This window comes from Pleurodeles waltl, chromosome 5 (assembly GCF_031143425.1).
Source record: "Pleurodeles waltl isolate 20211129_DDA chromosome 5, aPleWal1.hap1.20221129, whole genome shotgun sequence".
Classification (NCBI taxonomy): Eukaryota; Metazoa; Chordata; class Amphibia; order Caudata; family Salamandridae; genus Pleurodeles; species Pleurodeles waltl.
Window position 1 is genome coordinate 1,248,743,468 of NC_090444.1, and position 13,604 is coordinate 1,248,757,071.

The window sequence follows — 13,604 nt, forward strand, 5'->3', positions numbered from 1 at the left end:
GTAGATAAAGCCAACACATGTTTTAAAAGATAATATACATATTGCCAAAATATCCACCTTCGTCAATTTTTTTTTTTTCTTTCTTTTTTTTTTCTTAGAATGAAGCGGTGACAGGTTAGTAAAGAACAGGTTTGGGGTGTGGCCTAAGCGGCCTAGATGTCGGACACAATTTGAAGATGCTCTGAGACCTCATCTCAGATCTTGGCCAGTCCTTTACACAGAGTGCTCTGACACCTTTGGCCTAATCGCCGCACCCGTGGGGCACCTGAGCCCTCAGCAGCAACTCATCGCCTCTACGTGGGCCAACTAGCCTTACCTGCGTCCAAGATGGCAGCCGGGCATTAAGAGTTGTCAGCAACTCCCATTGCTAGCCCATTCTGCCGCTACATCAGCCGGGCCTGGGAGGGGGACAGTCCGCAGAACGGGTTCTTAAACTCTCCATTCCGCACCCCTGGAGGTGGACCCTTCCCCCGCTAGTAGTATGCAGTGCAAGAAAGCCAAACACCAGCAGGGTGGTCCCCTTTAAGTGTCGCTGGACCCTGGTCTAAGACACACCAGATCTGCTCACCTGGTAAGTGCGTCCTGAGCCAGAGACCCCCCGTGTGTTATGCAGTGAAATCTCTGTTTAGATGCCTGGGGTTTATCCAGCAGTCTGGCCTGGCTGCGGCAGAGTCTGTATTAGGATTACTGCAGAGGATGTGGGTGCGGGCTCAACCAACACCTAAGGCTCTGAGTAACACCCACAGATACGGACCAGCAGATTTGTGCCTATAACATAAGATGATCCATGGCTTTTACCAGTGTCTTTCTCTTGCTTTCCTCGACAGTTATCAGAACTGGCAGTGATATAGGTGGTGTTTTCGAGACATTGGGATAGTCTACTCACCAGAGGCTCCCTTGGCTGTGACTTCAAGGCTCTCCTTTCCCTCTTCCCACCCTGAGCCCCTTCAGGACTTGGCATCACTTAGGAGTTCACCAGCGATCTTCTGTACAGACCCATGCCCATCCCAGCTCATTGGCTGTCCTATTTTTGTGGACATTGACACAAGCAGACAATGAGAAAGGCTGGTGGCCTTCACAATCTGGCATCCTAATCATAATTTAAGGGTTTGCAGTTATCACCTAATATGGGATGCCCCAGCCTGCAGAGACCAACACTGGCCACTTTAGCTAGATTTTAAATGTGAGTCTGGCCTGTTGTAACGCAACTTACCTAACAGCCTAATCCTGCCGAAACCACATTGTCCTCTAACCTAGGCGTCACCAGGAGCAGGATGGAGGGGTGGGGGGTTAAAGAGATGGCGGAACTCTCTTTGCTGGGCTTGAGCAATGTGATGAGCATGTTATATAGGAGCCCAATCCTTCAGGAACTCTGAGAAGTTAGAGGTGGTTTTCACAGCCTGGCCTATGGCACTCCTCTTCATTAGTTGGGACGCTAGAATGACACAGCAAACTCCACAATGGCAGGGGAAATAGCTGCACCGGGCCACCCATCTCAAGGGCTTTGTGAAGTGGGATAACTTTGGCATTACGACTCTGGCAGATGTATAGAAAAGGATTGGCTTACGAATGTTCCAAGAACCCCAAACTTACTATCACTTGTCACATACTCAATACCAGAAATACTTGCAGCTCTGCCACACCCTCACCAGTCATTTGACTGAGATAACAGAACTGCCAGAATACAACCCACTTGAAGCCAAGCTCCTCATGGGTCCAAGGGGAAAAGATGTTATATCTCAGATTTACTGCACCCCAATTGTGAACACCCCTGGTAAACTCCTGAATCCTAATCGAAACGGGAAAGAGTTGGGTTGGTCCCCTTGAAGACATTGACTGGTGGGGTGCCCCCCCAGGAGACTGCCATCTCCTCCAGGCTTAAATTGGTCGAACTGAATTACTAGTACACAACCTATTTCACACACTACAATCTTTGGTATGACAGGAAGAGTCCCCTATCCCAACTGTTTATGCTGTGCCCCCACAGACAGACTTTTTTTTTCATATGGTCTGTTCATTCCCAGAAGTTAAAGGGTACTGGGGAGAGGGCGGGGGTTTTATGGGAGTGCTTGCCCGGGTCGTGGGAAAACATGTGGACTTATCCTCTGACAGTATTAGAAGATCTTGGCGGCAGCTGGGGAGAGCACACCCTGGCCTGTGTTGCCACAATAGTCGCCAAGAGAGACAGAACACAAGTGGAAAACCCCTAACCCTCTACCCTGTCAGAATGGAAGTACCAAATGAGTTGTGCAACTCAAGAGCAACCAATTGACAATGCAAGGTGCTGCCCCCAGTAACATTGTAGGATTTGGGGAAAACAGGGGGGCATATTACAGACTGGACGTGGACTGACAAGTAACCGCAAATATGACATGCCACAATGTAATTTTTATTATGATGATAGAATTCTCAGTTTAATTTTGCCATATCCAAAATGGAATAAAATCGATTTCCCCAACAAAAAAAGAATAACCAGGCCACCTGGAAAAGGGGCACGATGAACTCGCAAAATACATTATGGCAGGACACATAACACTCAAAAATACTACTGCTAGACACCTAAATGGGCATTCCCATTATATGTTTTTAACTAATTCCTCCTCATACCCTGCACAACCACCAAGGGATCTTTTCCTGTTTGACCTGTATTCATATTAGCATTCCATTCCTTGGCTTCGTCACATTAAGGGAATATGAGAGAGCTGGAAGAGAACACATTGCTAACACTATCTCCTTGCATAAGAACAGATGCCAAATTGTTTGTACATAGGTGGGCCAATGATGGGGAAGCAAGACAGACCTTCCAATCCTCTCTGCGATGAGAATAGTAATGACAAACTTTAAAGGAGAACAATGTCCCATATACTATTTCCTGTCATCAGCAAACTTTGGATCTCAAATACGAGTGAAGCCAGATGTTTACAAGGCTGATCCCACCAGATAAACTGAGAAAACACATTTTGGAGTGTGATGCAGGCTTGCAAAGAGAGTGACATTATAGATGTCTATGGAGTGACATGTTGCTTTTTAGGAAGGTAAAAGAGGTGACACTCACCAAGTAAGGTGAGTTGGCTGCTGTGCATTCCATGGTTTACATTGATATATTAAAACTAACAGGCTTTTTCAAAGACTTTAGTTTGACCTCTAACGTATAGGACGAAATGTATTTTTCATGTTATTCACTGCAAATGTTATGTTCAGATATAAAATGGTCTTTAAACATTGAGGCCTACATCATTCATTCTGCTTCCTGGCTGCAAAAAGTATTGCAAAACACCGCCTACTCTCTCCGAAAGGCACCTTTTGGAGCAAGAGAATGGCTACAGAAAGCTTGAGCTGAACAAACATTTTATTTTCTGGGGTGACAAGGTAGCAGAAGCAGGATTAGCAAATTTCAACCTTACTGTGAATGAGAGACATATAAAAGGGGTACATTCCTTGTGCAATTCCATTGGGATTGGTGGCAAGGTTTAGCCAAAAGGCTTCCATAACAGTTGTCTGGGCAGGACAACCTCTACAATAGGTTCTGTGGCCAGGAGAAATAAAGGAAGCCTCTAGTTCCAAAAAGGACACTTGTAGTGACATGACACAGGAGTGAGCAACATTATCATGCAGCAGCAGTCGGAGTTTCACGACGCACGAGTGCATGTGTGATAATGCACATCATTGCATGCTTTTTTATTTGATTTAAAGCAACTGCTATAAGCATTTTATTGAATTCCGCATATGCAGTACAGCGCCCACAAAAAAGCATTACCATAGGCAAGAGTGACACTTACTGGCTTTACTAATGCCTGTTTGTGCATAGGAGGAGCAAACAGATTCTTCCTCGAAGGGTAGACTCTTACGTGAGGCCCTCACTAACTTCGGCTCGCCTGGCCGTGCATTAACTACAGTATTAGCATTCATATTCCGTCCACAGTAAATATAGAGGTGCTTAAACCACAGAATACATCTCTTTCTAGTTCTGATGGGAACAATTAATCTGTTGTCTCCGACACACACGGTGTCAATACCACATTGTGTTGGTAAGCATAACCAGTTCAGTGAATTATTGTTTTGAAAAGGTGTTAAAATAAATCTATCTCAGTTTACAGTGATTTGATATGATTTGCTTATTAAGCAGTAGTCCTCTTCACCAGAAGTTAAATAACTCGTAGGGCTGAATGTTAAAATGAAGGGTTATGCCCTGCACAGCGTTTCACATGTCTGTCAGGTAACTTCAATGAGATGGTGGTGAACAAAACATGTTGAACAATCCACAGTGATGGGCAGTATGGCAATGGTACATATGTGAATATGCTTATGACCATATCCATAAGGTGCGCTTCGGATCACATGCAATAATGAATCCTAGACTACAGATCCATGTATGTTTCTAAAAGTCAAAATTTGTATGCTTTTATATAAAATGAGCATTTGAAGGAAGCATCGAATTTAATATTGCTTCTAAAAGGTCTGGATATTGTTTTTGTATGGCTAGATAAGGTGAGCAGCTCTGACAGGCACAGCCATGTTCCCCTTGGGGGACCTAATGGCGCGCGGTGCTCAGAGAAGGATGCTCTCTCACTGTACACTGGTGCAGTGGCTACACTTCTCACTGGGTTTTACTGCTCTCCGACGGTGGCATGCATCGAGGCAGCCTATTACCCTCACTGTTAATTTTATTTAGCATTCAACGGAACGGAATCTCTGCTGTGATTTGCATTTTGGATCAATCACAGTTGCAGAACGAGCAGAAAGTTGGTTGACATTGCCCGCTGGACCTGATATGCAAAGTGAGCACATCACGCAATCACTGTGATTTTGCATATTGCTACTGCCTCGGGTATTAGCCTGTTCGTATTAGTCGGTCTATTAGACTAAGTTACACGGCTAGGTATGCGAGTTTCCAGTCTAAATCCAGGATCAATTTCTTCATCTCTATGTGCCTCAGTACTCGGTTACCATCTCTGACGCCCACCCTCTCCCGAACCCCAAAGTACGTCCTACGTCCACTGCTTCTCCACAACTTTTATATTATTTTAGTATTATTGTGGGTGCTGTCGCCATGCCTGGTCTCGAGCACCTCCGCTCCTCCCTTGCTTACGTTCCCCTGCTACTCACCGGACCCCTCACAGTCCATAACTTTTTTAAATTAGATTTTTTTTTTTTTAGGACCTTGCAGCCCCCCATTTGCTGCTTTTACACTTTTTCGCTCATAAAAACACGTTAGAACTATCAAAATGACATTTTATTTTTAAATGACCACTTTTTTATTTACCGATCCAAATGGTGTGTGCCAACTTGGATCACTAAACAATGTGCTCACGTCACAGCAAAAGATTCAGCTTTTTACGGATGCTAAGTAGCATCAGCTATAACCATAGCAAAGCCAGAATGTCTCAAATGTGCGACCTATTAGCTTTGCCAGTGCTTGTTTAAAGAAGCATTTACATTCTCTAAGGGCGTTTCTTAATAAAATGCGTTGAGCGGCCCACACATACTGATTCAGGCTGCGGTATCTGTCCCGTACAGTTTAGGCAGGAGGGATGGAATCTGTCTTGTTTCCCTACTCAATACCTTGCAATAGATGTTCGACGGTGGCACTAACAATGCCCCAGATTGGTTACATTTTTCAGTGGCTACACCGTCGCCAAATTCTATACTCCTAAACCACCTGCAGGAAGCTAATGGACCAATGTTTGCTCTGATCTTTCTAAGTTACTTTTACATGAGCAAGCTATTAAGATCCTGAACAAAGGGAGATATTCTAAGTATTTGATAGAGCGGGTGAGCCAAAGTAATACTATATTTTTGAACCAGGATAATGGAAAAAGCGATAGGGCAGGCCAAGGTGTAGGAATGTCAATAGAAGAAAATATTTGACTTTTACCAATCAGTTCTTCAGTGTTCTTCTCCATGAATTTTTCACATAGCCGGATGAAAGTATCTGTGTTCTCAGGTGTGGGGCACTCTCCATGTCTGGGAAAAAATGAAACACGCAACATGTGAAAACATAACAAAATAATTTACAGACGTCTCTTTCAATCTTTTCATGCAGGATAGGGATAATGAAGCCAATACTCCATGAACACACACCATCCACTCTGCCTCTACCTGCGCCTATTACGTCTCATAACTGCCAAAATTCTTCAATTTGGGTACCTACACATCATTCAACGCTTACAGTATTGTAGTGAAACTCAGGAGTTTCTGCACGTTGCTGACTACAGTATTTGGGGACCTTTGAATTTCAATAGTTTATGAAATATTTGTCTTCATTCTCCGCTATAGGCCAGACACCACAATTGTGGCCTTGTGATTTTTTTTTTTTTTTTGAAGCACCGACTATAACTATTTAATTTTTCATGTTGCCGATGCAGAACAGCATTGGAAAAATGCACTGGAAAAGGCAAAGAGCGAGGCCTCTGGCTTTGTCAATGTTGGTCTCTGTAAAGGTGGAACAAACATGGTTCATATTATTAGGGTCGAGCCTGCGTTGCATGCGCTCGCGCATGCGTATCACAGCGAGACTCTTTTTGTATTTAGAAAAGGGCTCGGAGCCCTGTCAACTTCACGTCAGTGTTTTTCATTGGTTCGTGGGCTTGCCTAATAAAATCTGCTTGCTTTCATTAGTCGAAGGCACGCATACGTCATGCCTTTTCTGGTGGCTAGCCCTCCTCGAGCGCAGCGACCAAGTACAGAAAACATGCAAGGCTCGCTGTTTTCCATCGGGCTCGTGGACTTCTTTTTCTCTCATTTACGAGCACGAGCTCGCTTGGCAGAAGTCGAGCGCTTTACATAGTTGATTTCACTTTTTCAGGTTATATACATTACGCTTACAGGTGAAAAGTCGGGTTAGGAGTTTACAACGCAATCAGCTCTAACATGAGCAAACGCGAGACCCGTTGCATTGTAAATGCTTGTTACTGTAGGCAATCAACTTCCCATTTCTCTACCTGCAAAGGATGAACTTTATGACAAATGTTGAATATCCGGAAAACAACATAACTGAAAACATGTTGGATCACACACTTTACATATATTCCGCTTTGCAGGTAAAAAGTAAGTTGCTACCGGATGTGCTTAGTTCATCTTTCGGCAATGCTGCATGTAAAATGAATACGTTTTGGGAGAAACTATCACTATGCCCAGCGATCTCTCTAATCTGGTGTTAATGAGAAGGCATGAGTTAAAAAAAGACCCTCAACCAACCTCCAGAAAAAGATCATTCAGGTGGAACTTCCATCCTTGGCAGCTAACAAAAGGTTTCCCCTTACTATGACACAGCAAAAGGACAAACTTTTAATTTGAACCCACGTGACAAGCCAGAGCCTGGAGTGTCTGACAATCATTCAATATTTTGCACCCTTCTAGACATTTTTAAAGAGGTTTGGTAAGGAGGTGTTCTAGGATTTTATGAAGTGCTGGTAGCATAGTTAGCAGATAATAGTTTTAAACATCATTGGGTTGGCTTATTGTTTTGTTTAAGGTATGTATGCAGCCGCCACTGTACCCAAATAGTAGACACATATTAAACAGCTCACTGATTTTACATGCCAAAGCTGAGGCTAAAACCTGGATTAGTGTCCGACAAGAAGATCTTCACTAAGATTCCTGTAGACAGATTAGACGTGGTGTAGTCACTCTTCATCTCAATACATCAGCATGGGTAATAAACAAAGCAGTTAATATAACATCCTACTTGTGCCACACTTGATGGATGACTATCTACTTATTGTCTTTCTCCCCCTCAACGCCAACCAGGCGTATATACAAAAAAAAAAATGGAAGGAGAGAGACCATGCGTTTTGTGTTGGCCGCTTTCATTTAACACTCTAACTAATTCAGTCTACCCCGTTGAAACATTGGGCGATGACCCCAGAGATCAAGGATAAAGGTTCTAGACACTTAAGATTTACAGAATAACTATTTAAGAAGGGTATAAAAGGAAAAGGTGATTCTTTACTATACATAATGTCTTGCTCCAGTCTCAACTCACCCTATATATATATATATATATATATATATATATATATATATATATATATATATATATATATATATATATATATATATATGGAAAATGTCACTTACCCAGTGTACATCTGTTCGTGGCATGAGTCGCTGCAGATTCACATGCTTTGCACATCCCGCCATCTAGTGTTGGGCTCGGAGTGTTACAAGTTGTTTTTCTTCGAAGAAGTCTTTTCGAGTCACGAGATCGAGGGACTCCTCCCCTTTCGGCTCCATTGCGCATGGGCGTCGACTCCATCTTAGATTGTTTTCCCCGCAGAGGGTGAGGTAGGAGTTGTGTATTATAGTAATAGAGCCCATGCAATGGAGTGAATATGTATGTACATAATGTAGTTTAAAGTGTTATATTTACAAATTTGCAAATGTTCAAGATCAACTTCGAAACGGCTACAGGCTCCCAGGGAGGCGTGTGGGCGCATGTGAATCTGCAGCGACTCATGCCACAAACAGATGTACACTGGATAAGTGACATTTTCCGTTCGATGGCATGTGTAGCTGCAGATACACATGCTTTGCATAGACTAGTAAGCAGTTATCTCCCCAAAAGCGGTGGTTCAGCCTGTAGGAGTTGAAGTTGTTTGAAACAAAGTTCGTAATACTGCTTGTCCTTCTGTGGCTTGTTGTGCTGTTAACACATCCACGCAGTAGTGTTTGGTAAATGTATGAGGCGTAGACCATGTGGCTGCCTTACATATTTCAGTCATAGGAATATTTCCTAGAAAGGCCATGGTAGCACCTTTCTTTCCAGTCGAGTGTGCCTTTGGTGTAATAGGCAGTTCTCTTTTTGCTTTGAGATAGCAAGTTTGAATGCATTTAACTATCCATCTAGCAATGCCTTGTTTGGAAATCGGATTTCCTGCATGAGGTTTTTGGAAAGCAACAAATAATAGTTTTGTTTTCCTAATTACTTTTGTTCTGTCAATGTAGTACATTAACGCTCTTTTGATGTCTAATGTATGTAGTGCTCTTCCAGCTACAGAATCTGGCTGTGGGAAGAACACTGGTAATTCTACTGTTTGATTCAAGTGTAACAGTGATATGACTTTTGGTAAAAATTTAGGATTTGTCCGTAGAACTAATTTATGCTTGTGTATTTGAATAAATGGTTCTTGTATGGTAAATGCTTGAATCTCACTTACTCTTCTTAGAGATGTGATGGCAATTAGAAATGCAACTTTCCATGTTAAGTATTGCATTTCACAAGAGTGCATGGGCTCAAAAGGTGGACCCATGAGTCGTGTTAAGACAATGTTGAGGTTCCATGAAGGAACTGGTGGTGTTCTTGGTTGTATAATTCTCTTTAGGCCTTCCATAAACGCTTTTATGACTGGTATCCTAAATAGTGAAGTTGAGCGCGTAATTTGCAGGTAAGCTGAAATTGAGGTAAGATGTATCTTAATGGAAGAAAAAGCTAGCTTTGACTTTTGCAAATGTATTAAGTATCTTACGATGTCTTTGGCAGATGCGTGTAAGGGTTGAATTTGATTATTATGGCAATAATAAACAAATCTTTTCCACTTATTTGCATAGCAATGTCTAGTGGTAGGTTTCCTAGCTTGTTTTATGACTTCCATACATTCCTGTGTAAGGTCTAAGTGTCCGAACTCTAGGACTTCAGGAGCCAAATTGCTAGATTTAGCGATGCTGGATTTGGGTGTCTGATCTGTTGTTTGTGTTGAGTTAACAGATCTGGTCTGTTTGGTAGTTTGACATGAGGCACTACTGAGAGGTCTAGTAGTGTTGTGTACCAAGGTTGTCTTGCCCAAGTTGGCGCTATTAGTATGAGTCTGAGTTTGTTTTGACTCAACTTGTTTATCAGAAATGGAAGGAGTGGGAGAGGGGGAAAAGCGTATGCAAATATCCCTGACCAACTCATCCATAACGCATTGCCCTGAGACTGATCTTGTGGGTAACTGGATGCGAAGTTTCGGCATTTTGAGTTTTCCTTTGTTGCAAATAGATCTATTTGTGGTGTTCCCCAACTTTGGAAGTAAGTGTTCAGTATTTGGGGGTGAATCTCCCATTCGTGGATCTGTTGGTGATCCCGAGAGAGATTGTCTGCTAACTGATTCTGAATCCCTGGAATAAATTGTGCTATTAGGCGAATGTGGTTGTGAATCGCCCAATGCCATATTCTCTGTGCCAGGAGACACAACTGTGTTGAGTGTGTCCCTCCCTGTTTGTTTAGGTAATACATCGTTGTCATGTTGTCTGTTTTGACAAGAATGTGTTTGTGGCTTATTATGGGTTGAAATGCCTTTAGCGCTAGAAATACTGCCAGTAGTTCTAAGTGATTTATGTGAAACTGTTTTTGCGGAGTGTCCCATTGTCCCTGGATGCTGTGTTGATTGAGGTGTGCTCCCCACCCTATCATGGAGGCATCTGTCGTTATTACATATTGTGGCACTGGGTCTTGGAAAGGCCGCCCTTGGTTTAAATTTATATTGTTCCACCATTGAAGCGAGGTGTATGTTTGGCGGTCTATCAACACTAGATCTAGAAGTTGACCCTGTGCCTGTGACCATTGTGATGCTAGGCACTGTTGTAAGGGCCGCATGTGTAACCTTGCGTTTGGGGCAATGGCTATGCATGAGGACATCATGCCTAGGAGTTTCATGACCATTTTGACTTGTATTCTTTGTTTTGGATACATGGCCTTTATTACATTGTGAAATGCCTGTACCCTTTGTGGGGTGGAGTGGCAATCCCTTTTGCTGTGTTGATTGTCGCCCCTAAGTATTGCTGTGTTTGACACGGCTGAAGGTGTGACTGTGTAGTTGATAGAGAAACCTAGTTTGTGGAGGGTGTCTATGACATACTTTGTGTGTTGTGAACACCGTTCAAGCGTGTTGGTTTTGATTAACCAATCGTCTAGGTACGGGAACACATGTATTTGCTGCCTTCTGATATGTGCAGCTACGACTGCTAGGCATTTTGTAAAAACTCTTGGCGCAGTTGTTACTCCGAATGGCAACACCTTGAATTGGTAATGTACACCTTGGAATACAAACCTTAAGTACTTTCTGTGTGAAGGATGTATCGGTATATGGAAATATGCATCCTTTAGGTCTAGTGTTTTCATGTAGTCTGGTTGTTTGAGCAGTGGGATTACGTCCTGTAATGTCACCATGTGAAAGTGATCTGATTTGATGTAGGTATTTAATGTTCTGAGATCTAATATAGAGTCTTGTCCTTTTTGGGTATGAGAAAGTACAGAGAGTAAACTCCTGTTCCTTTCTGTTGAATTGGTACTAATTCTATTGCTCCTTTTTGTAGCAACGCTTGGACCTCTAGTCCTAGAAGATCCATGTGTTCTTTTGACATATTGTGTGTTTTCGGTGGGCCGTTTGGAGGGAATTTGAGAAATTCTATGCAATAACCATGCTGGATAATTGCTAGGACCCAAGTGTCTGTTGTTATTTCCTACCAATGTTTGTAAAACTTGGTTAGTCTCCCCCCCACATGTGTTATGTGTTGGGGATTTGTGACGTGGAAGTCACTGCTTGTTTTTAGGAGTTTTGGGACTTTGGAACTTCCCTCTATTTTTTTGGAATTGTCCCCCTCTATATTGCCCCCGAAAACTTCCCCACTGATATTGGCTTTGATAAGTGGGCCTTGCTTGTGAGGTTGTGGCTTCTGTGGGTTGACCTCGAAACCCCCCCCCTAAATTGTGTCTTGCGAAATGTGCCTCTGCTCTGTGGGGAGTAGAGTGCGCCCATGGCTTTTGCTGTATCAGTGTCTTTTTTAAGTTTCTCAATAGCAGTGTCCACCTCCGGCCCAAACAACTGCTGTTCATTAAAAGGCATATTCAGCACGGCTTGTTATATTTCCGGCTTGAATCCTGACGTACGCAACCATGCGTGTCTCCTTATTGTTACTGCAGTATTTACAGTCCTTGCAGCTGCATCTGCTGCATCCATTGCTGACCGTATCTGATTATTGGAGATACTTTGTCTTTCCTCCACCACTTGTTGTGCCCTTTTCTGGAACTCTTTGGGTAAGTGTTCTATGAAATGCTGCATTTCGTCCCAATGAGCTCTATCATATCTTGCCAGAAGTGCTTGTGAGTTGGCAATGCGCCATTGGTTTGCTGCTTGTGCTGCAACCCTTTTCCCCGCAGCGTCGAATTTGCGACTCTCCTTGTCTGGAGGTGGAGCGTCTCCCGAGGTGTGAGAGTTTGCTCTCTTGCGAGCTGCCCCAACAACCACAGAGTCTGGTGTTAACTGCTGCGTAATATAAACAGGGTCTGTTGGCGGTGGCTTGTACTTTTTCTCCACCCTTGGAGTTATTGCCCTGCCTTTCACAGGATCCTGAAATACTTGTTTGGAGTGTTTTAGCATTCCAGGGAGCATAGGTAAGCTTTGGTATTGGCTATGAGTGGAGGATAGTGTATTAAACAAAAAGTCATCCTCAATCGGTTCTGCATGCAAGGTGACGTTATGAAAAGCAGCTGCCCTTGAGACCACCTGCGTGTAGGATGTACTGTCTTCAGGTGGCGACGGTCTCGCAGAGTAACAGTCTGGGCTGTTATCTGATACCGGGGCATCATAAAGGTCCCATGCGTCGGGATCATCTTGACTCATTGCAGTATGAGTCGGGGATTGTATCAATGGTGGAGTGGCTACCGGTGATGTGTGCATTGATGGTGGTGGAGATGGTGGCGGAGTTGTTTGTCTTGCCACCTTTGCCTGTGGCTGCTTGTCCTTTTCTTGAAAGGCAAGTCTTCTTTTCATTTTAATTGGGGGAAAGAGTGCTTATCTTCCCTGTGTCCTTTTGAATGTGGAGCCTCCTTTGAGTGTAATCTGGCTCCATTGATTCAAGTTCTTGTCCAAACTTATGTCCTTGCGTTTGGGAGGACAACCCCTGTTCCTCTGTGTAGGAACCTGTTTTCGGTTCCGAGGCTGGGCGTTTCGGAATCGAAACCTTTTCGGTCGCCGTTTTGGGCTCCGACGAAACCTTCTTTATTATCGGCGTCGTGGTGTCTCGGTGCCGACCCATTTTGGTGCCACTGTCTCGGTGCCGAACTTGCTCGGAGCCGCTGTCTCAGGCCCGAGATTGCTGTGTGCCGGTATCTCGACCGGAGTCGGATGACTTCGACACAAGCGTGCCCTTTTTCGGTGCCGATGATCAGTCACCTATTTTTCGGGTTAAGCCATGGCCTGGTGGCGGTGGCGTCCCCTGGGCTTTTGTGGTCTTCTCGTGAGTTTTATGTTTCGACGTCTTACTCACGGTTTTCGGCGTTTCTTCGGGCTCAAGCTCGTCTGAGTCCAACTCCTGAATGGAGAAGGTTTCTTCTTCCTCCTCGAAACGCCATTGTCCTGTCGGCGCCGACGCCATCTGCAGTCTTCTCGCTCTTCGGTCTCTTAATGTCTTCCTCGACCGAAACGCTCAACAGGCTTCACAAGTATCTTCCTTGTGCTCTGGAGACAAACACAAGTTACAGATCAGATGCTGATCTGTATACGGATACTTGTTGTGACATTTTGGGAAGAATCGGAATGGGGTCCGTTCCATCAGCCTTGAAGAGACACGTGGCCGGGCCGACCAGGCCCGGACGGGGATCAAAAAAAAAACAAAGGGCCACC

The 13,604-nt window shown here is 43.9% G+C and overlaps 1 protein-coding gene across 1 annotated transcript in view; it reads right to left on the minus strand.

The window, feature by feature from the left end:
• The window catches only part of RNGTT (RNA guanylyltransferase and 5'-phosphatase), a 1,492,790-nt gene that overhangs the window by 1,351,676 nt on the left and 127,510 nt on the right, over positions 1 to 13,604 (minus strand). Inside the window, exon 4 of the mRNA XM_069235480.1 lies at positions 5,876 to 5,964. Coding sequence (XP_069091581.1) covers positions 5,876 to 5,964 — 89 coding nt within the window. The remainder of the gene's footprint in view (positions 1 to 5,875; positions 5,965 to 13,604) is intronic.